Genomic DNA, 24,043 nt, shown 5'->3' on the forward strand with positions numbered 1-24,043 from the left:
TGTCCGTGTATACATATGATTAAAATCTTTTTTTAATCGAGTCTTCGGCTTGACATCTGACAAACTGTACCACACTGTACCTTATTCATATCTATGAGGACATCTCCCGTTTAAACAGCCAACCAGCGCTGAGCCAATCAGTGACGTTCAACCGAGATACGCCCTGCCTACTTTACCGTGTGTGACTCTCTGATTGGATTGCGTGTCTGTCATCAAAAGAGTGGGCGGGGCTTAGAGAGTGGTCTGCTGTCAGCCGGTTTGAACGTCACTTTGCATCTCTTTTCTCTTCCTGACGTTTCCTGAAGCTGCAGATCTTTAAACATTCAAAGGTAGGAGTTTGTTTCCCCTCACTCACTATTTAGTTAGTCTTTAGTTGCTTAATGGCACGTCAATGAGCACGTAACCTGAAGAAACGTCTCTTAAAGTGAATATTTGGGCAACAAACGCAAGCAGGCCCTCAGCTGATTCGGTTGCCGTTTACACGTTTACTCATTGTGGATCTGATTACTTATCACTGCAGTCCGAACAGTGTGTATATGAACGCCTGGAAGCTTTGATTTATTATGTATTCCATTTCATTTTGTTTTAAAACCAAACCTAGCAAGGGTTGGAAAAACTGAATCTTAAAGAAAAAAAAGTATTAATTCATTCACTGAAACGTTTTGCAATTTTAATCATTTAATCATTATTTTAAAGAAAATCCCTACATCGATAAATATGATAAAAAAATGTTTGTTTTTTTTGTGTTTTTTTTTTTAGATATTTGGCCATTATTATGTTGAAAAATACATATATTTATTCTGAGAACATTGGACAAACTTGGGTGCTACATTATTTATTTCAGTGGTAAACAAAAATGACATAAAACATAAAATTACTGCTCTTGAGAAGAGAAGGTTTAGAGCTATTCTATCACAATGAACTGTAAAATGTTTTTTAATATACAAAAAAAAAAAAGAGAATAAAGTGCTCTGGTTGGTGTTTGTTGTTGTATTTCCCTGTTTTTAAAATGTATTTTTGCATTTAAAGTTAATGAAATATCTATTTTTATTTCAGTGTAATCACTTTCTGTTTTGTAAGTACTGGTAGTTATTTGCAACTGGTGTATGAAAACTGCTGTAGAAATAATGTTGCTTGCTTAAAAAAATATATATATATATATATATATATATATATATATATATAAGAGGAAAAACAAAAAAGTCTCATTAAGAAGTTGGAAAACCTGTTACTGGGGATGGATTTAAAATGGAAAGTGAAATGTTGCTCAGGTCAAAGTAAATGTAACATTTGTGTGCCGTGAAATTGAAAAAGTGAAAACAATGTTTGTCTGTTTGTAAAAGTGCTTGTTTGTTGTGTTATTTGGTGAAAAAGTGATTTATTTATTTATTTATTTTTTATTTATTTTATTTTTTTAAACACGCAGCCTGCTTTTCTTATCTGGCTTCTTATAAAGAGGCTTACTGTGTGCTGCTGTGCTGAGTCACTGCTACTATTGCAACAATTCATAACTAACTTTTTTCTGTGTGATAAGAAATATGCTTAATTTTTAAAACAAAAGCCATTTGGGAGGTGTTTATCTTTGTATTTTTGGAAAAAAAAAAGTAGTTTGAGCTGTGGGATAAGACAACGATAGAGTAGATTACTGACAAGATAAGAAGTTGTTTGTAACTGCGGCTGATTCTAACTCTGAAGTTGATGATTATTCAGAGACTCAGAATGTGAAGAGTGACACAAACAATGGGGATTTTTCTGTACCAGAAATGAAATCTATGGACTCTGATTTTCTTTGAAACAGAAATAAGTAATTTTTAAAAAGAAATAAAGCAGTTCCTAAGGATTCTGAGTCAAAGGCCATGTTGGAAATGTCATATTAATGTACCACTCATACTACTGTATGTCTGACGTCAATTAGTATGTAGTGCGTTCACATTAGATATAATATTAAAAGATTAAGTACGCAAGTGGGGACACTAGTCATATTCAGCCGTCCCATGATGCACTGCGAGCAGAATGTAAATGGTCCTAGGACCGGCTTCAAGCTAAAAATCAAACATCCCATTTCAAAATAAAAATAATTCTTCTTGTCTTGCATTATTTTTTTCAACTCCTTTGTAAAAACAAAAGGGCTCAAGTTTTGAAGTTAACCGGAAGCTTTGTCAGTAGCACAATGGAGAGTCTCTGAAAATATTCGAAATGTGTGAATGAAATATGTCTACGTGAGTTTTATGGATCAAATGAAATCAATGAATTATACCGTATCAATCATTGTATGCCTTTTATTAATCACATGACAGCCGCTCGATCATGAAAGTTCGGTCTTAATCAAAATGTACAGTATTGATTTATTTTTAAAACACTTTGAACAGACATTTGTAATCAAATCAAATAAAGATTGAATAGATTTCTTTGAAAAGTTGAGCACCTAAAGGGTTAAATGGTGTCGTTAACTATCTCAAAACAGTTGCTTCTTGTCAAGATGTTATGGCTAATATGTGATGAATGCATTTAAAAAGACAAGGAGAATTGCAAAATGCTGATGATACAGAAAAACGAGGGATAACTCATATAATGTGATTACTTTAGCAGTTACAACATGATCAGATTGTTATTGTGCATGTTATAAATGGAGCCAAACTTTGATTTTAGGCCCCAAACGACTTAGTGACTGGCATGTTGGATACGTCTTGTTCAGAAACCAAATCCGTCTCTGTTTTTGTTTTCTAGCTTCAAACTCATTGTCTTAAGAGGTTTGCTTTAGTGCGTTTATAAAAGTCAAATGTGTACCAACGCATTTGTTTCTTTCATCATTATAATTTGAGAGTTTGGGTACATCATCACTTATGTCACAGGAGCAAAGTTTCAACTTGTTTGAGGATTTCTATGATGGAAATCACTTAAGAACATCTAGAACCAGAAAAACAACCAACACTGATGCATTTATGGAGATATGAATGAATGAATGAATGCTTTGTATCAAACCAAAAAGTAAAAGAGAATATTTTTTGTCTCATGTAATATCATAGTTTTTGTTTTCTTGAAAGATGTCTGGGAAGATCCAGGCTGGTTCTGTGGTGGAGATGCAGGGAGACGAGATGACCAGAGTCATCTGGGAACTCATCAAGGAAAAGCTCATCTTCCCCTACCTGGAGCTCGACCTGCACAGGTGAGAAAGCGTGTGACATCTTTATTCTGTTATTCATTGGAAGGTAAAATGAGTCGCAGATGCTTCTTTTGGCGGAAGTTAGCACACAACTTGTCAGCACTGCAAAAAAAAAAAAGTGGAAAAACTCGCCGCACCGTGTAGCTTCTGCTCGCGGACACTGTTGCGAAGTCAAGAGCAATAAACAACATCAACGTTTTACCAGAACCTTTAAGAAATAAAAAAAACTTACATCTCAGCATATAATCTTAACCAAGATTCACAAAACTTTAATTCATCAATAAACTGATATTTTCACTTAACAAAATTTTACCATAGTAAACAATCATTTTATTATAATTATAAACCATTAACCAAATAATAATAATTCACTACAACCACCTAATCAGAAGGAAGCGACTGGATTAAAAAGATGCAGAGTTAGAGGTTTAGTTAAAAGAAGAAAGAAGTAGGAATGTTGGAGGGAATGATGGGTTCCTGTTGAACTGGTGCTTCCTCTTTGGTGTGTAAAGCCTGAATTCCCACTGAGGCTGCGGGGGTTTGTAACGAGTAGGAATGTGTGCGTGTGTGTCTGTCCAGACATGATTTTTACAAATACACACACGTAATATAGGTGTTAATGTGTGTATATTATAGGTATACAAATAGGTGTGAAATATGCATTTTATATCTTATATTTTTGTGTAGTTTGGTCCTTAAACTTGTGCAGCATATGAGCCATTGTTTTTACCACTTTTCCAAACATTACTTTGCAAAGAAACATTAGACTGAATCTGAATGTTGACTGAACCAATGATAAACACAGAAATGTGTTTATTGCACTCTGACAGAAACAGGCCCTACAAACTTCAGTCAAGTCCATTTATTTATAGAGCACATTAAAAATAACTTCAGTCATCCAGCTTTTGATAGGCATGCTAACAGCAGAGCTACCTATACATACACCAGTAAAATTCAAATTGACAATTGATTGACATTGTTACAATCAGTAAAACAAGGAAAACCATTACTAGAATTTATAATGTTCTATAAGATAAACATACAGTGCTTAAACATAGTAACTGTTGTAAGTGTTCTCATTATTCTGTGAGACTTTAAAGAACAAACATGCAGTTGTGTTTCTTCTCTTCATTTTCAGTGGAAGATAAATTAAACTGTCCTGTTATCCTCTATTCTGTTCCTCCTGTGAGGTGGTTTTAGAAAACAGGGATTTAAAAAGTGAGCGTCTCTGTAACCTGTTGTACTTCATTCCATACTGTGGTGAATTGTGAACAAAATGTTTGAATTGTTAACAAAAATAAAAAGTTAATAGAATAGATAAAAATATGAGCACCAAGCAACAAACCGAGAACAAAAACATTAATGTGGATATAAAATATATTTCATAAAATATGTTAAGATATGAAAATAATAACATTTTAGTATTAAATCTATATTATGATTAGCTTCCTCAGAATGGCATTGCTAGTAGTAATAATAATGTAAATCATAAAATTACCTTTAATACTAAGAACAAGGATTATTAGCATTATACGTATTTATTATATTTTAAATTATATCATTTATTTTAAAATAATGTGAGATTTGCGTGTGTGTGTATTAGGATGAAGTCTCACTTTGATGCTAATCAGAATCAGAAAAAACTTTATTTATCCCCAAGGGGTAATTATGAGAAAGGCAAAGAGTGGCATATAAAAAAAAGATAGATTAATATTAATAAATAAAAACAGCACTAATAATAATAATAATTATACACACACACACACACACACACACACACACACACACTTAGAAAAATGAGGTTTTAAGGTAAACTGAATAACAAGGTGCAAATAAATGATAAGGTGCCAAATGCTTATGTATAAGTTAAAAATATAAAATTTAAAAATAATAATGAATAAAAATAAAAATGTATGTAAACAGATTTAAATAGATCCTGAGAGTCTTCTTATAAAAGCTCTAAAGTTGATAAAGAAACAAAGCTCAGACCGTTTGATTTCTGTGATTTACTCGTTAAAACAGCAAATCGCTCTAAACTATTTTTCCTACATGGATTACCAGTTGTTTTCTGTACATCTCCTCAGGATAAACATACAACACTTGTGTTCTTACCTGCACTTTATTTTGTGTATCTTCTCATTACGGCTCTTATCTTCCCTGCAGACTTTGCTCTGTCCTTGTATGTTGTTTACATGTCCGTGTTTTATGAGACTCTACTGTTTTAACTCTAACCATGAGTCGACTTTGACCTTTTATCTTTGGTTTTAAAGTCTAATTAGAGTTTTCTTTGCATGATGTGGCCCTAAAGCACGAATTTGATTAAGTATTTATCATAATTAAAGCCACTTACTGTGAACGCCTCACAGGGTTTCAGCTAAGCTAATGTAATCATTTTAAGTAGCATCCGACTTCCAGAGTTGCTTTTTTTGTTGGGTTCTGCGATCAGACCTGAACAAACCTAATGTTGTGTAATGCTGCGTTCACACCAGATGCGGCACACATTTTTGTGACACGTGCTCCGCAGGACCGAAAAACGTTTTCCCTGCATTTGCTTCATAAGCACGTCTGAAGAAAATATAAAAGCGCTGCCAACCAGACTCCATTTTTTTCACCATCAACTATGGGGTACCCCAGTAAAATTGATGCTCTTTATTTTCTGTGGAAGCTGAAGTGCCGTCAAAACGCTTGACACAGGTGTTCCTGGATTCACCAGGTTAACCAGCAACGCATTCACCTCGGTGAGTTTCACTGTTCTTCAGGAGCGACGTCAGTTCCTTCCTGGTTCGGTCCAGGTCAAAAAAACTGGCCGTGTCACACTCCGCCACGATTATTTTCTCCTCCATGCTGAAATGGGGGAAAAGACCGGTGTCTGTGTTGATGGCCTGATGTCATTGTCAACAAGGACTCTGATTGGCTTTCATGCCTGCACATCACGCAAAACATTCGCTGGAGCTCAACGCTCTTGCAACGCGGATCAGACCGCGCTGCTCAACAGGAGAAGAATTTGCCTCTTACCGCATCTATCCCATTGATGTGTCACAAACTCGTCTATTTACCACTTTCGGTTCATCTGCTTACCCTGTTTAGATGTCCAAATGCAACAGCTTTGGTGATATTTAAATGTAAAAATATTATAAATCTAAAATAAAATTGCAACAGCTTACATGATAAAAGCTTCTAAAAGTTAAACATTCTACAAAAAATAAAGTGCAGCATGTGTAACTTTTTCAAAAGTCAACAGGTAATGAGTAGAATGAACATGGCACAGTTTAGTTGTTCTCAGACTTATTGCAGTCAAGTTTTTCTTCATGTCCAATGCCATGAAACTCCATCATTTTCCAAATAGTTTTGTTTCTTTTTACTGCTCATGAGCGCTAACATAAGAGCCACTGGCTGGCTCTTTGCTCCAGCTAGCATTAGCTTGATTGCTAGCTTCAAATGTTGCACACAGCGGTGTTGTGGTTTCTTAAATGGTGAATGAGGTAGCGTTTTGTTTGCAGCTCCACCACAACTATTTTTTTGCGTTACATGAATTACAATTTGCGATCCTTACCTCTCATTTTTGTGTAATATTGCCGAACTGTCGACATGCTAGGTTGACCATGCTCCTGGTGACTGTTGTTATTAACCCGTTTAGTAGACGCATGTGCACACATGACCTGGTGGGCGGGGCCTGTCGGTCATCTCACAGCAGAAGGGGACAGTTGCTGACCAACTTTCAGACCTTTGCAGAGGTAGAAAATATTGGTTTCATATAAGTATCGGCCGATCACCGATCCATCAAAATTAAGGAAATTGGTACTGATCGATCGGTGCATCCTTATCTGAAACTACCCGAAATCCTTTCTTTCTTTCTTTCTTTCTTTCTTTCTTTCTTTCTTTCTTTCTTTCTTTCTTTCTACGTCATCACTCCAGCTTCTTCTCTTTGTTCTTTATCTTTATGAAGATTATTAAGTTTTTCTTCCTTAAAAACCTTTGCTTTCTTTTCATATTGAATTCCGTCCTCACTCACTCAATTACTAGCCCTGTTTATTTTCTTTCACAAAACACACACACACACACACACACACACACGGATTGTATGTAACTGGTTCTGCTCCTCCCTAATGGTGAGAATCTGGGTGAAAGGCCATCAGAGCTTTTGAACAGTCGTTGTTTCATAACAGACCCTTGCGGCTTTTTTTTCTCTTTTCAAACTTTCTTTACAACCTGCGGCCTAAGAGACGACAGATTAAATGTTCTTCAAGGTCACATGACCAAACTCTATGACAATATCCCATCATGGTACACACCGCTGAGCCTGTGGTTGGCTGAAACAGGGGTCCCTTTGTTTATAATGCTGCAAGCCTGAGCTACTTTAGTTTATGTCCCAGAAACCTCTTTATGGTTTGAAGTATACTCATTTTATTGTCAGAAATGCTCTAGAAATGCTAAAATGTGCTTCTCCATCACCACAGATTTGTTTGATTACATCTTATACTTACATTTTGATTTTGTCTCAGTAACATGCGCACTCATCATAAAAATTACTTTTTATATGTTGAACCCGTATTCCTGACACTAAATATTTTGGCTTGGGACTGGCACAAAGTAGACATTGCAATGTATTTTATTCAGTTTATTGCCTGTGGAGTCACGGAGGGTTTGAGTTGATGATGGTAAACTGTGGACTTGTCTTATGTTTTTTTTTTTTTACTTTCTGATTAACTCAATTTGTTCTAGTCATTTGATGGATGACTGAAACAAATTCTGTCTCCAATCTCCATACAAGGGGGAATAAAGGGGAGCGCTTTTTGGAGCCAATACATAAAGTCAGCAAAATGATGGTCCTTTGTTCTATGAATCTGTGATAACCACATTTATTTATTTATCTGAATAATATCCACTGTTATCCAGGATGTTTATTATTATTTGGACCATATTTATATTTTATAGTCATCTTAAAGAGGTAAATCCATGTTTTAATCAGAAATAAAATGGGTTAAAAGTGACAAAAAATTAAGTGGGATTTTAAAAACCACAGAAATTGGTTAAAAGTTGCAAATTAATGGCCAAAAACGAACAGAAAAAGTGGTAAAAATGGTTCAGTGTCAATATTGGCTTAAAGGTGGCTGTAATGTAATTTAAAAAGTCGGAACAAATAGTTTAAACTGGCAAATAATGGGCATGACAAATTGTGAATGTGGTTAAACTGTCAAAAAAATAAGCATAAAATTGGGTGAAAAGAGGTTAAGAGTCAACATATGCGACATTAGGTGGAAAAAACGGTGGAAAGGGTTTATAAGTGCCGAAAATGGTTTGAAAGTGGAAAAATGTGCAGAAAAAGTGGCAGAAATGGGAGTCTTGTAGAAAAATGCATTAGAACAAGGAAAATTATGGCTAGTAAAAATATTAGAATAGGTTAAAATATTGCAAATTTTGTGTAGTTGCAGAAAAAAGGTAGGCGTCCCCCTCCCAGTGTCTTGCGACCCTAAAAGTTGAGAACCCTTGACTTATAGGACTCTCATTTTCTGAGCGTGTGCTGTGGTTTCTGCACCAACAACGTCCCTGTATTTATCTTCAATCCATAATTAACCAGAGTTTATTTTTGTTTATTTGTTTTCTCTGTGTTGTGAAGCTATGACCTGGGTATGGAGAGCAGAGATGCTAGCGATGACCGGGTGACGGTGGAGGCGGCGGAGGCAGTGCGGCGCTACAACGTGGGCATTAAGTGTGCCACCATCACACCAGATGAGAAACGTGTGGAGGAGTTCAAGCTCAAGCAGATGTGGCGTTCGCCCAATGGAACCATCCGGAACATTCTGGGAGGGACGGTGTTCAGGGAGGCCATCATCTGCAAGAACATTCCCCGACTCGTTACAGGCTGGATCAAACCCATCATCATCGGCAGGCACGCACACGGAGACCAGGTAACCAGAAGAGATTTCACCCACTTTGGCAAATCGGTAATGAATGGAGAAAACAAATAACGGTGTTCGTTCGTTCCGTTTTTTGTTTTCTGTACCAAAGCAAAAGAGCCTGAATTTGAAAAACAAGACGTTTTCCGTTTTTTCATTTTGGTTTTGGAAACAAATATCAAATAATTAGTGTTTTTTCATTTTTCATGATTTGTTACATAATGAAAAGCTAATGAACGAATGATACACGGATTCTGGAGCCAATCCTAGCATACTATGGGTGAGGGTAGGGTACACATTTATTTTTTGAATAATATCAATCAATCAATCAATCAATCTTTATTTGTATAGCGCCAAATCATAACCAATGGTATCTCAAGGCACTTTACAGTAGAGCAGTCTTAAGGACGGACTCTTCATTTTATGGATACACACATATGCATATATACGTATATACACATACATATGTATCCCACACCCAACATGAATTCATCATGGCGGCAAGGAAAACCTTCTGTTAAGCAGCAGGAACCTTGTGTGGATCCCATTCCTATGATGAACAGCCATCCACGTTATGCTGTGTTTGGTGTGTGCAGAGGAGAGGGTGGAGACAGAGCCGTTGAGACTCTGTAACTCCACACTAAGGATCCCACGGACCTGCAAGACAAAAGCCAGAAGGAGTACAGGAGCAAACACACAAGGGAAGAAGCAGACATAGAGGGAGTGTTTGAGAGAGGAATGGGACCCTCTCCGGTCCCTCTCTAACCTAAATGACCTCTCTCTTAACGCCCTCTCCAACCTCTCTCCAACCGAGCATGCCAGACCCCCCCCCGGCAGTCTATGCCTATTGCATCTTAATAATGAGCTACAGTGGTATGCAAAAGTTTGGGCACCCTTGTAAATGTTCATGATTTTCCTTAATAAATAATTGGTTGTTTGGATAACAAATTCCAGTTAAATTTATCATATAGGAGACAAACACAGTGATATTTGAGAAGTGAAATAAAGTTTATTCGATTTACAGAAAGTGTGCTAGAATTATTTAAACAGAATTAGGCATGTGCATAAGTTTAGGCACCCTTGCATCTTATTGATTTTAATACTCTTAGCACTAATTATTGGAACTCAAAATTGTTTTGGTAACCTCAGTGATCCTTGATCTTAGGGTCTGGATTCTGGTGGGAGGTATTTTGGACCATTCTTCTCTGCAGATCATCTCTAGTTCAGTCAGGTTTGATGGTTTCCGAGCATGGACCGCCCGTTTTAAAGCACACCATACATTTTCAATAATATTCAGGTCTGGGGACTGAGACGGCCATTCCAGGATGTTGTACTTGTTCCTCTGCATGAATGCCTTAGTAGATTTTGAGCAGTGTTTAGGATCATTGTCTTGTTGAAAGATCCAGCCCCGGCGCAACTTCAACTTTGTCACTGATTCCTGGACATTGTTCTCCAGAATCTGCTGATATTGAGAGGAATCCATGCGCCCCTCAACTTTAACAAGATTCCCAGTGCCTGCACTGGACACACAGCCCCACAGCATGATGGAACCACCACCAAACTTTACTGTAGGTAGCAAGTGCTTTTCTTGGAATGCTGTGTTCTTTTTCCGCCATGCATAACGCCCCTGGTTATGCCCAAATAACTCTATTTTAGTTTCATCAGTCCACAGCACCTTGTTCCAAAATGAAGCTGGCTTGTCCAAATGTGCTTTAGCATACCTCAAGCGACCCCGTTTATGGCGTGTGCAGAGAAAAGGCTTTTTCCGCATTACTCTTCCATACAGCATCTCCTTGTGTAAAGTGCGCTGAATAGTGGAACGATGCACAGTGACACCATCTGCAGCAAGCTGATGTTGTAGGTCTTTGGAGCTGGTCTGCGGGTTGACTGTGACTGTTCTCACCATCCTGCGCCGCTGCCTTTCGGAGATCTTTCTTGGTCTTCCACTTCGGGCCTTAACTAGAACTGTGCCTGTGGTCTTCCAATTCCTCACAATGTTCCTCACAGTTGAAACTGAAAGCTTAAATCGCTGGGATAGCTTTTTGTATCCCTCCCCTAAACCATGATGTTGAATAATCTTTGTTTTCAGGTCATTTGAGAGGTGTTTTGAGGCTCCCATGTTGCCACTAATCAGAGAAGATGCAAAGAGGAAACACCTAGAATTTTCCTACTTAAATACCCTGACTCATGATTGGATTCACCTGTGTATGGAGATCAAGGATCACTGAGGTTACCAAAACAATTTTGAGTTCCAATAATTAGTGCTAAGAGTATTAAAATCAATAAGATGCAAGGGTGCCTAAACTTATGCACATACCTAATTCTGTTTAAATAATTCTAGCACACTTTCTGTAAATCGAATAAACTTTATTTCACTTCTCAAATATCACTGTGTTTGTCTCCTATATGATAAATTTAACTGGAATTTGTTATCCAAACAACCAATTATTTATTAAGGAAAATCATGAACATTTACAAGGGTGCCCAAACTTTTGCATACCACTGTATGAGCTGGTTCCTAACTAAAAGCTTTACCAAAGAGGAATGTTTTGAGCCTAACCTTAAAGGTAGAGAGGGTGTCTGCCCCCCGAACCGTGGTTGGTAGATGGTTCCAGAGAAGTGGGGCCTGATAACTGAAAGCTCTTCCTCCTATACTACTTCTAGAGACAAATGGAACAACGAGTAGTCCAGCATTTTGAGAGCGTAGTGTTCTGGGGGGATTGTATGGCACTACAAGCTCCTTGAGATAGACTGGTGCCTGTCCATTTAGGGCTTTATAAGTGAGAAGAAGAATCTTGAATTCTATTCTATATTTTATGGGAAGCCAATGCAGAGAGGCTAATACAGGAGTAATGTGATCTCTTCTCCTAGTTTTAGTCAGTACACGTGCTGCAGCATTTTGAACCAGCTGAAGTGTCTTAAGCGACTTGCTCGGGCAGCCTGCTAAAAGAGAATTACAATAATCCAGTCTAGAGGTAACAAAAGCATGGACTAGTTTTTCGGCGTCGCTCTGAGACAGGATAGATCTGATTTTAGCAATGTTACGGAGATGAAAGAAGGCAGTTCTTGAAGTTTGTTTTATGTGTGAGTTGAAGGATAAGTCCTGATCAAATAGAACCCCAAGGTTTCTAACAGTTGTGCTTCGTGCCAGAGTAATGCCATCTAGGGCAGTTAGGCTAGCATAATATTCATAATTGCCTTTACCAAGAAGGTAATATTTTTACCGGCATTAGTTTAAATTTATTATTATTATTTTATTTATTTATTTATTTATTTCCAAACAATTATTTTGTTTTTTTTTTCTGTCAGCGGGATTAGTAGAAAAATATTTCATGGATTTTGACCAAATTTTGACCAAATATAGACCTTAAGCCATGGAAGATAACATTACATTTTGGAGAGGATACAAATCAATTTACTGATTCTGGTTTGAAAAATTGTAAAATCCTTATCTCTCATCATTAGCGATATCTTGGTTTGTAAATGACAGATATTTATTAAATTTGACTCATTTATGGCAAATTGGTTCCTCAAATAACCCATCGAGTTTCATCTGGATCGGATGCAGATTGCACATTTCATAGTGATATTTTAAAAAAAAAAACTGTTATGCCCATACATTTGGATGGAGTACTTTTACTTTGTATATTTTTGTTGTACTTTAGTGTATTTTTCCTGTTGTTTTGAATATCAATTTGTGTATTAATTAGACTGAGATATTAACACAAAATGAATCCAATTAAGACAAAATCGGAGGCAGTAGGTCAGCTTCTGAGGTAATGTATCAATACTAGTCCACTTTTAAGACCAGGGATCAAGACTGGTCAACTTCTGAGACCAGCATTCTGTGCTGTTCTTAATGAATAAATCAAATTTATTGCAACTTCATAATTGCATATATTATTCTATATAAATGTGTATTCTTTCTACTCCTGTTGTGATAAATCATACCAGTATTAATTATACCCTTGAGTAAATTTCTTTAGCAGAGCTCTGCCAGTAGTCAACAAACAGTTTTCCATTCCAGTTCAGATTTTGACAGAGTTAATGTGTGATTCTGAGTGCGGCTGTAATAAACGGTCATTGCTAGGTTGTCAGGAGCGACCTGGTCAATAATTACTGTGTGTATCGTGTCCTTGGGATTGGTGCTTCCTGGATCCCACAAAGCTAACTCCTTGGTTGGTGCCAAAGTCAAGTTCTCCGTGCACAGTGAGGAATCAGGTGATGAGTCAGAGTGCTGGTTGTGTAATAAGTCACAGTGTTTAAAGCTGAGAGCAGTGTCAGAGCTCACTGGAGGAACAGGTAGTTCTGTAATAATAAGCAATAATCTCAGTTTACTTTAGATACAAATTTGAATCCTAGTTTTTGTTTAAACTACTGTTTGTCAAGTAATTGGTCAGGAACCAAACTAGGTTTCTCACCCGTTTTCATTTTAAATAAAGACAAAATAAAAACATCTTAATTTAACTGAACATCCCAAAAATGTAAAACAAATCAATATAATGGCCTGTTTGTATTTACACTGTATTTTTCCTAATAACAATGTCAAACTGTGTTTTAGATAGATAAGTATTTATTGTCATTGTATAATCATTCAAAGTACGATAATATACACAATATATAAATAAATGAATAGGATAAAAATGTGCAAAGAGGCAATTCATCTGCGTTTTCATTACCTTTGGAAATGTGCAAAATCTAAATGGCGCAATAAAAACTGATAATGGAAACACTTAAATTTCGAAGGAAAAAAAAAACACTCAAATATCACTTAAATGTTTTTACGCTTTCATGTGGAGGTTTTTCAGATGTTTCCATATTGAAATGTGTCGCAAAAGCGCAATGGAAACACTTTTTCTGCAATTACACATCACGGAATGTGACGTACCTGGTCACATGACCACTTCTCTCTGAGAAAACATGACGCGGTACGTGTGGACAAAAGAAGAGACTGAGACATTTCTTAGCATTATACTTAAAAATTATTGGTGCCACGTTAGACAAACAACGAATGAATGTGGAGTAATAATAATAATAATGATAATAATGCATCAATTTTATATAGAGCTTTCTCATAGACTCAAAGTCACTTTACAGAATTAAGCGATTATTCTTTCACTCAACACTTAGTGGTGGTAAACTACGATTGTAGCCACAGCTGCCCTGGGGCAGAGGCGAGGCTGCCATAGTGCGCCATCTGCCCCTCTGACCACCACCAACATTCATTCACACACTACATACATACCAGGCAATGTGGGTGAAGTGCCTTGCCCAAGGACACAATGACAGCGCAATTATATCATTATATTGTCGACATTTAGAAGTATTGATTTTATTTTGCAAAAATCTGTATTGGAAACGCAGTGATTGATCATGTTCATAATAAAAACAGTATGAATGATAATTACATAGCAGTTCTGAATGAATATTTGTGAAATAAAAGACTTGTTTGATGTAAAAATGGATTATGGTGCGGATCATCATCATCAAAGTGTTTACACGTTCTGCTTTCAAACTATACCGTAACACTGAAAAGGTACAAGCAGGTCAGAAAATGGATGGATGTGTGATTTCAAAATAAAACGACAAAAACCATACGCGTGAAAGCTTTTCCATGGTTTTGATCAGCACTTAATGGCCCGTGTGACTATCTGCTAATTATTATTGAGCAACTATTCTCTGCTTGTTTGAATTGATCCTTATAGGCATTTAAAAGAGTTGAATTAGTTCATATAGCTTTGAGCTTTATGTCTAAAACTCGTCTTTTTGTTTTTCTTGTCCTCTCTTGTTCTCTACAGTACAAAGCCACAGATTTTGTCGTCCCTGGGCCTGGAAAAGTGGAGATGACATACACACCCACAAATGGAGAGCCGGTTCATTTCCTCGTCTACGACTTTCAGGGTAAAAACTTGCTCCACATGTGACAGGCTAATGTTTAAGGACCTAAAAAAGCTCCTCTAAGTTTCAGTGAATTTTCAATGAAGGCATTGCAATGACCTTAACTCATTCACTGCCAGCCATTTTCAGAGCAGCCAACCCCATATTGCCAGGCGTTTTAGATTTTTCAAGACCCACAGAATATTTAGTACCATGACATTCTGAAAGATTAGACTCTCTACTTTCATCAAAAAAAATAAAAATTGTTTCTAGCTTGTTTCATTTTTCCGTAATCAGCAGTTGAATAGAGGCAAGTTTCACACAAATCGCCAGTTTGTGACAAAAAGCTGAGAAAAATGGCTTTTTCTGAAAAAAAAACCAGTCAGTGACTTTAAAGATATTTTTTTGCTTTAGGGACACCTCAACATTTGTTTCCTTATATAAAACTACAAAAACAACCCTGAGATCAGGCTTTTGGTGACAAAATTGTTATTATTTTACTATCTGGGTCAGAATTGAATGGTTTGCTTACTGTTATTTTGGCGTTCCTCCAAGTCTCTCCCCGTCATTCTTCCCACACGCAACTTCCTCCTCCTCCCGGACATGCCGAGTGTCACCACTTGCCCTGTCTTTTTGATCGTTTTCTCTCACCATCACAACACTCTCAATAGTCCACTTAGTTCCACACATGCTCTGGTCGAGTGTGCGCAGCTGTGAGCTGCTGGGAACTTCAGCATCAACTCTCGTAGCACCATTTTCTGTCTTGTAAACTCCTTCCCTCTCCCTCTGAGCTCTGCCCATCACGGGTGATGTCTCGGCCAAAGGTGCGCTGCTGCCAACTACATGTCACCAGTTGGTCACTACATCATGGTGCAAGCCTGATACTGTATTCACGGGAGAGCTTTGTCACATTGTCTCTTAGCAACCCCAGCCGAAAACACAATTGATGTCTTTAGACGTTTTTGGCAGTCAGTGAGTTAATGAGGTTGATTTTTTTTTTCCTGTATTGTTCAATAAATTTGAGCAGTATCCTTTAAATATGTTTTTTCATGTCTCGTGGGTTGGTTTCTGTGTGTTTTTTGCCAGGAACTGGAGGCGTGGCTCTAGGAATGTACAACACTGATAGCTCCATCAGGGACTTTGCCCACAGCTCCTTCCAGATGGCTCTGAACAAAGTGTGGCCTCTCTACCTCAGCACCAAGAACACCATCCTCAAGAAGTATGACGGACGCTTCAAGGACATCTTCCAGGAGATCTACGAAAAGTAAGAAACACACACACATCGCCGAACAGGAGCAGTGTTGGGGTAGTTACTTAGCCTGTCTGCATAGTGTTTATGGATTGATTTATTATTGATTACTTCTATTTTATTAATTTCATTTGTTAAAGTCTGCTTAGTCTGCTAAACCAAGCCTTAGAAACTTGGGAGTGATCTTTGACATAGACGTCATTAGTGCTGCACTGTAAGCAGCTGACGAGGAACTGCTTCTTCCAACTAAAGAACATCTCTAAACTCAGGAAAATGGTGTCTCAGAATGATTTGGAGCTTATCATCCATGCCTTTGTGTCTTCACGTTTAGACGATTGTAATAGTTTGTTCTCATGTCTAAACAAGAAGGAGCTGTCTTGACTGCAATTAGTGCAAAACTCTGCAATGAGAATCCTGACCCTTAAAAATAGGAGGACTCACATATCCCCTATTCTAAAAGAACTCCATTGGCTGCCAGTGTCTTATAGGATCAATTTAAAAATTCTGGTTCTAGCCTTCAGATTCTTGCAGGGTCAGGCTCCTTCTTACATCAGTGATCTGATCCAGCCTTACACCCCTGCTCGGGCTCTGAGGTCTCTGGATCAGAGCCTGCTGATGGTTCCTCGCACTAGGAAAGTGCGATGTTTTATCGTTTATGATTTATCGTCAAAAACATTCTCACCGGTAAGAATTTACGATATAAACGATAAATTCCCATGTCGGAAATTAGTGAGGGCCACGGGCCATTTGTCCCTCAATTTAGCCAAGAATGCCCCAAAATAAAACGTTCCACGGGCCAAAACTGCCCCTGTTTGTTGTCAACAACTTATTATTATCTGGAGCGGAACGTTGTTTACGGAAGCTCTGACGTGCACCGCCACCGCCCCTTCACACACCGCCGTCTGTGTGTGTGTGGTGCTCGTCAGACTACCTGAAGCTGCTGAGCTGCGATACATCATGAACCGCTACTTGGTTAAAACCAGATAACCATCAGACAAAGTGAACTGATTCAAGTTCCTCCATCAGATCCACCCAAAGTTCCACAAACACAGGGACAGAGATGAACCTGTAGCAACGATACACAGAGCTAACGCTAAGCACTCCAAATAAGGTACAGACCAAGTAAAAAGAACACATTTTACTGTCATAAAACCACAGAGAGCCATCGATTTGTTTAAGGTCAGATTTAACACTTGTATGGAAGGATAAAAGCTAAAAATGTCACACGTTGCGTGAAATAAATGTTAGCATAAATATTAATGTCACTATTATTCCGTCTCAATTTGTGAAGAGCAATATTTTTTAATTATATTTCACGTGTTCACAGACAAATCTGGTCCCATTAGATTAATGTAACTATTGAGATTATTACACCAAAATATACTGAATGATTAAATCATCAGCTTGATCTGGAAATCAGAGTTATTTATCAACCATAACTTTATGTAACTCATTATAAGATAAATTAAACAAGATTCAGCAACAGTAACAACACTAATGGAGTTATTTTTGCTTTTCATGTGCTTTTATTTTTAGAAAATAATTTCATTTCAAATGAGGAAATAAATGAATTACATACAATAACACTAATAGTGATCCACATGCACAAATATATTCCATTAAATATTAGCTCATGAACTCTTTGAGTCAGCAGCTTTTGTAGCTTTTTTAAATGTGTCTAGTGTTGATGTATTCACATTTATTTGTGTTTGTAAAGAACCTGTTTACACTAAGTTGTGAATTTTTTTATTATTATTTTTTATTCATAGTTTTTTTATCGTGATTTTTATCGTTATCGTGATAAATACCAGAAATTATCGGGGCTTTTTTTTTTTTTTTTTTTTTTTGTCAATACCGCCCATCCCTACCTCACACTCGTTTCCAGACCAGAGCAGACAGATCCTTCCAGGCTGTTGCTCCCAGGCTTTGGAAAGATCTTCCGCTCTCTCTGCATTCGATTGTGTCTGTTGACACCTTCAAAAGCCAACTTAGGACTTGTTCAAGCTTCAAACTAGCTATTTTTGGGCTGCTATGATTTTATGTTGTCTTGGCCTTTTATAATAAGTGTACCTTTTTGATTCTAAACTGTGAATTTGGTGTACTTTTTTATTTTAAGCTGTGTTGTGAAGCACTGCTATGTGAAAGGTGCTATACAAATAAATGTTACTTACTTGTTACAACCTCAAACAAATGAAAGTTAAATATACAATAAGTACCAAGTTAATATTAATAAATATAAATATGTGATAAGTGGACGCCTTGCATAAAATATTAGAATGTTCAAAGAACGACTGGACAGTGTGAATGAAAGACAGAAAACAACAACATGTTCAGGTTGTGCTGCTGTTGTTCAGTCTGATACAGTTGAATGAACCCCCTGTTTTGCTTTAAACCAATATTTTAAGTGTAGTGTGTTACTTTATTTTGTTAACACCGTTACTGTAACGCTTTACCCCATCTATCAGTTAATGATGCCTTCATGCTGTGGTTGTTTTTTATTCGGCCTTTGATTTTCCACTTCTTCATTTGCCAAAGTCTGTTTAGGTTTTATTTGTTTTTGTGTCACATAGGCAACACTGGACTCCTTAATTTTGTTTCCAATTTGTGATCTTTCCCTGTTTAGATACTTTACTGGCTATTAAACCTCCAAATGTTGCACCAAACATGCTAAATAGGGTTAATAGAGTCTTCTAATGTTATTATTTTATATTTTACAGTATATGCTTCAGATGATTTACACAAATAGGATGAATACGCCAAAATCACTTTAGAGTACATCACAAGTGCGGCGTTAGCTACAATGCTAGCCCTCAGTCACCTGTTTAACAGGAAAAATCCCATAGAAATGGGTGATAGGATCCCAAAACATTATCAATGAAACCTTTCATTACCGCCAAATAATGAATGACATTTTCCCGCACAGCTGTGTGATTGTAGATGCTCCGCAGTGGCATGTCACAGAGTAAAATGATCACCAGTTCAGCTCATACACCATCAGCTAAATAATATTCTGAATGTTCTTCATCACAAACACACGTCAGATGAATCTCTGCATTCATTTTAATCACTCGATAACACGATCACTAGACAAACCTTCACACACAGCGCAAGATTTTGAATAGAATTATGGGTGGAATTGGACATCTTTATCCGTTGGTCACACTATCTAAACATTTAATCACCCGTTTTCCTGAGAAAAGTTGTGTGTAAACTAGTGCTGTCAAGAGATACATTTTTTTTTTTAGTGATTAATTAATTATGATCAGTAATTAATTGATCTTATTAACCTAAAATTGTTGAAAAACGCCCTCAACTTGAGGCATTTTTATTTAAATGTATTACATTATTGTAGCAGGTAAGTGGTTTTAATGGTAGTAATGTGTTGTTTTTATCAGACTTGAATAGATGCAGTCCTGATGTTTTTATATAACTGATAATCAGGAGTGTAAGTCACCTGTTTAAGACTGTTTATGTTGGTAACACTAATTATTTATTTACATTATATAATGATGTGTTTTCTCTGTGTTTTATATTTTACAGTGTCTTCATTATTGTTTGTATTTTTTGAAGTTATAAATGGTTTAATTCAGCAACTCCACCTTTTGCATTGTTGTAATTTTGGCACCTAAATGTGTTGTTTTTGTGTGTTTTTAGGGAATATCGCTCCAAGTTTGAAGCTCAAGGAATCTGGTACGAACACCGACTGATCGACGACATGGTGGCACAAGCCATGAAGTCTGAGGGCGGCTTCATCTGGGCCTGCAAGAACTACGACGGAGACGTGCAGTCTGATTCTGTAGCACAAGGTCGGCATGAAACGGGAAAATGAGAGGATTTAGTAGTCCAGATTTTCAGTTCCCAGTGTTTTGAGTGGAGTTGTGCGTGTGTGTGCGTGTCGGCTCAGGTTACGGCTCTTTGGGAATGATGACCAGCGTCCTGATTTGTCCCGACGGACGCACGGTGGAATCAGAGGCCGCTCATGGAACAGTGACTCGACACTACAGACAACACCAGAAGGGACAGGAGACGTCCACCAATCCCATTGGTAGGAACAGAAAACCATGAAGAAGAAACTTTATTTTCACTGTACACTGAGATACTAAGTTACCTTCAGCAGCAACAAGCTCAGGAAACAGCACCAATTCAACGCAATAAATGAACACACAATAAACATTATTTATGTTGTTTAACAAATGAAAAGACAACGAACAAAACAAACTCCAATTTCTCGCCATTTGTTTTATTATTTATTTCCACTTTGTGTAATTATATTCTTGTGTGCAAATTTGTAGTGACGTTATTGACCTAGAAACACCTTATCGTGGATATACAAGCTACACAGCACTTAGCAAGATGCAAAAGTACTACCATTAGTGACAATTTTGAAAAAACACTCAAATATTGCTAAAAGGTTTTTACGCTTTCATAAGGTATTTGGGACATTTCGATATTGAAATGTGTCGCAAAAGCACATTGGAAACACTTTTTCCACGATTACACGTTACGTGACCACTTCTCTCTCAGAAAACATGGCGCGGTACGTGCACAGAAGAGGAGACAGAGACATTTCTTAGCATTTTACTTAAAAATCATTAGTGCCACATTAGACCTGAAACAATAAAAGAATATGTTCTAAGGAGGTTTGGAGCGTCCTTCTTCCTGCAGCGAAGTTTCGCGGGATGAATTTTATGAGTTTTGAAGCTCCAAAACAACCTTCACTGGAAACCCATTTAAAGCGCGAAACTTAGTCGAAACTTTAGAAATATCACTTTTATTTTGCAAAAACTAATGAACGCACAGCTAATGACAGATTTCAGAGCTTGTTCACAATTTCTCGTTTATTGGCACTGCTGGCCTAAATAAATCGATAAACAAGTCACATTGTAGTAAAGGTCGCACCATTAAAAAAAAATAGTAATAAGTGATGGAAACAAATGTAAAATCAATTATATTGGAGCTAACTTTTAATCTGAATTATTGATAATAGAGTATGTAATAATACAACAGTTGGTCTTCAAATAGTTTATTTCTAAACATCAATCAATCAATCATTCAAACTTTGTAGATCAAAGTGCTTCACAGAAATGTGCTTATGTAATTGACAAAAGTTAAAAATGATGAAGGTTTAGAGACTAATGCACACAGAAGTAAATTAATAAAATAACTAACAAGATGATAAAATAACAAAGAGTCCAAATAAAAAACAAAGCAGAGAAGGGAACTATTGGCAAAATATAAAACATTAAATTTAGCAGGAAAAAATTAAGAACCCTAAAAATTACAAAAATCATAAAGCACACCATAAAAGACAGACTGAATAAATAGGTTTTTAGCGTGCTGGTAAAAATCTTGATGCTTTCGGCTCCTCTCAGATCTCTCAGCTCAGTCTGTTGTCTCATCAATAATGACTAGAATGGGATGAAACACTGCACTAAAGTTAGCCGCTGCTGCTAAAGTCCACAGACTGTTTATGCTACAATATCATGCACGTCGTTTCCTGAGAGCCATTAAAAGCGACACACAAGGAGCTGCCCTGGCTATCATTTTGTATGCAAACATGACGCTTCCTCTCATTCATGTTGTGATTTCTTATATTACTTTATTTCACAAACCTGAGTGTTGGGCCGCTCGTTGCTGGACATCACACTTACAAGGACAATATACACGCCAGGTAAAGCGAACGCAAAGCGCGTTGCTGTCGTAAAGTTCTTCCCATCTGCATTCGACTAGTTTAGCCTGAGGCCAGGTCAATCTTGTGTGGCACAAAAAATGTAATTGAAAAACTGTATTGGAGTGGACAGAAACTGAATACTTAGAATGAATTTTTCAATTAAATGAAATACAGTTTCTATTTTATCATGATACACATTCAAACCAATGGATTCAATTTCAAATTAGACCAATTCAGATTCAAATTCTGTTCCTACGAGCACAAGTTTCATTCCCTATTTTTTGACCAACATTCTATTTTCAGAATTTATATTACAAAATATAAATAATATTATGTCATTAGGTGTTTGAAGAGAAACACAAAGAGGTTTTGTTTATGCAGTAAAATATGGGTTCCTGATTGTAATATTTGAAGTATCCAAACAACTAAATGAACATTTGAACGTGCCACGTATAGGCAGGTAAGACTTTTTTTGTTTGTTTTTTTTTTTGAAAAGCGACTTTTACTTAAGTGCGACAGGATAGGAAAATGTGGTGATTTTGCCCCTTTTGGTTATATTTCATGTTGTATACTAATACATCTCTCTTTGCCCTGTGTTCCTCTCAGCATCCATCTTTGCGTGGACTCGAGGGCTCCTCCATCGAGCCAAACTGGACAACAACACTGAGCTGAGAGTGTTCTCTGAGGCTTTGGAGGCCGTTTGCATCGAGACCATCGAGGCTGGATTCATGACAAAAGACTTGGCCATCTGCATCAAAGGGCTGCCCAAGTAAGACACACACACACACACATAAACAAATATATACTGTACCTAATGGACAAATTGAAAAAGACCAAATTATATATTTTTAAAAGGTGTATGTGTTTATTTTTCTACTTGAAACAGCAAAAACTTCCCCCCGTGGCCTAAAAGTCTCCTAGAAACTGTAGAAGAAAATGATGACTTTTTAAACTAATCTTTAAGTTTCATAAAACATTTTCCCACAAATAATGTTGTTGGTAAAGAATTTTTTTTTAGATCAAAAAAAGATTATTTTGTCAAATTATACAACTTCAAAAAACAACATTAATATCTAGGTTTTCTTTGTTTCCTTGTATTGAAATAGGTAAATATTTTTACTATTCCTCTTTAAATCTTTAACAAATCACATCAAATGTGCTATCACATGTTTTAGAACAGTATTAATAACACAAAGTTCTGTTTCCCATCCCTTTATTGGTGTTAGTTTATTTTTTAAAAGAATTGTACATTTGACAGACTGAAACCTTTTATTTTATATTGTTGCCTTTGTGGAAAATAAATTAAGTTCAGATTGTGTAAGATTTGGTCTTTATAAGTTTATACATGAGATGTTTACTGTATCCAAGGGAACCGTGGCAAGACTTATGACCAAAAATAAACGTAGGGGGTGGAAGTAACTAGTATCATTTACTTTGAGTACTATTTAATTTATCTACTTTTTACTTGTATGCATGACTTACTTGTACTTGAGTACAATTTCAATCAAGTAACAGTACTTGTACTTGAGTAGTATATATCAGTACTCTTTACACCTCTGAATGATTGATGGAATTCTCTCTTCAGCGTGACGAGGGCCGACTACCTCAACACTTTCCAGTTTCTCGACAAGTTGGCTGAAAACCTGAAGATAAAACTGAAGAACCAACCAAAGCTGTGAACTCACATCTACACACACACACACACACACACACACACACACACACACACACACACACACACACGCACACACACACGGATCACTGTGGATCTGAGCTGCGAACTTTTCACAGCACATGAAGCGAAAAATCTTTCTCCTCTTTGTTTCTCTCATCGATGTCAGATTGATCTGTTTTCAACAAGTTTATATATATATAAATGTGTGTGTGTGTTTCCATCCATGTAATGTCCTCACATCAACATGTATCTGTGTGTGACTGTTGCTTTCTAACATTCCAGATTTAATAAAAGAGCTTTTGATGTACTGGTTTTACATCAGTGATGCACTCAGATAGATTTTTTCAAACTGTATTAAGAATTTTAAGTTCTTTTTTTAGGTTGCAAAGAATGCAAACTTAGAGTAAAAGCTACATAGAAAAGTTCCCCAAACAAATGACCCTGAAAACACAGTGAACACTGAACAATAATAATTTAGCTAACTAAAAATGTGGTCTCTTTCTTATTCTCA

General features: G+C 36.8%; 1 protein-coding gene across 1 annotated transcript; it reads left to right on the forward strand.

Annotated features, from left to right (window-relative positions):
- Nucleotides 1-224: 224 nt before the first annotated feature.
- idh1 (isocitrate dehydrogenase (NADP(+)) 1) lies at nucleotides 225-23,848 on the forward strand. The gene is made up of 9 exons (XM_028435424.1): nucleotides 225-329; nucleotides 3,045-3,166; nucleotides 8,781-9,072; nucleotides 14,859-14,961; nucleotides 16,024-16,201; nucleotides 19,841-19,992; nucleotides 20,091-20,231; nucleotides 22,464-22,626; nucleotides 23,443-23,848. The coding sequence occupies exons 2-9, from the start codon at nucleotides 3,045-3,047 to the stop codon at nucleotides 23,534-23,536; spliced, it is 1,245 nt and encodes a 414-aa protein (XP_028291225.1). The 5' UTR covers nucleotides 225-329; the 3' UTR covers nucleotides 23,537-23,848.
- Nucleotides 23,849-24,043: the final 195 nt, after the last annotated feature.

This window comes from Gouania willdenowi, chromosome 21 (genome assembly GCF_900634775.1).
Source record: "Gouania willdenowi chromosome 21, fGouWil2.1, whole genome shotgun sequence".
NCBI classification, from domain to species: Eukaryota; Metazoa; Chordata; class Actinopteri; order Blenniiformes; family Gobiesocidae; genus Gouania; species Gouania willdenowi.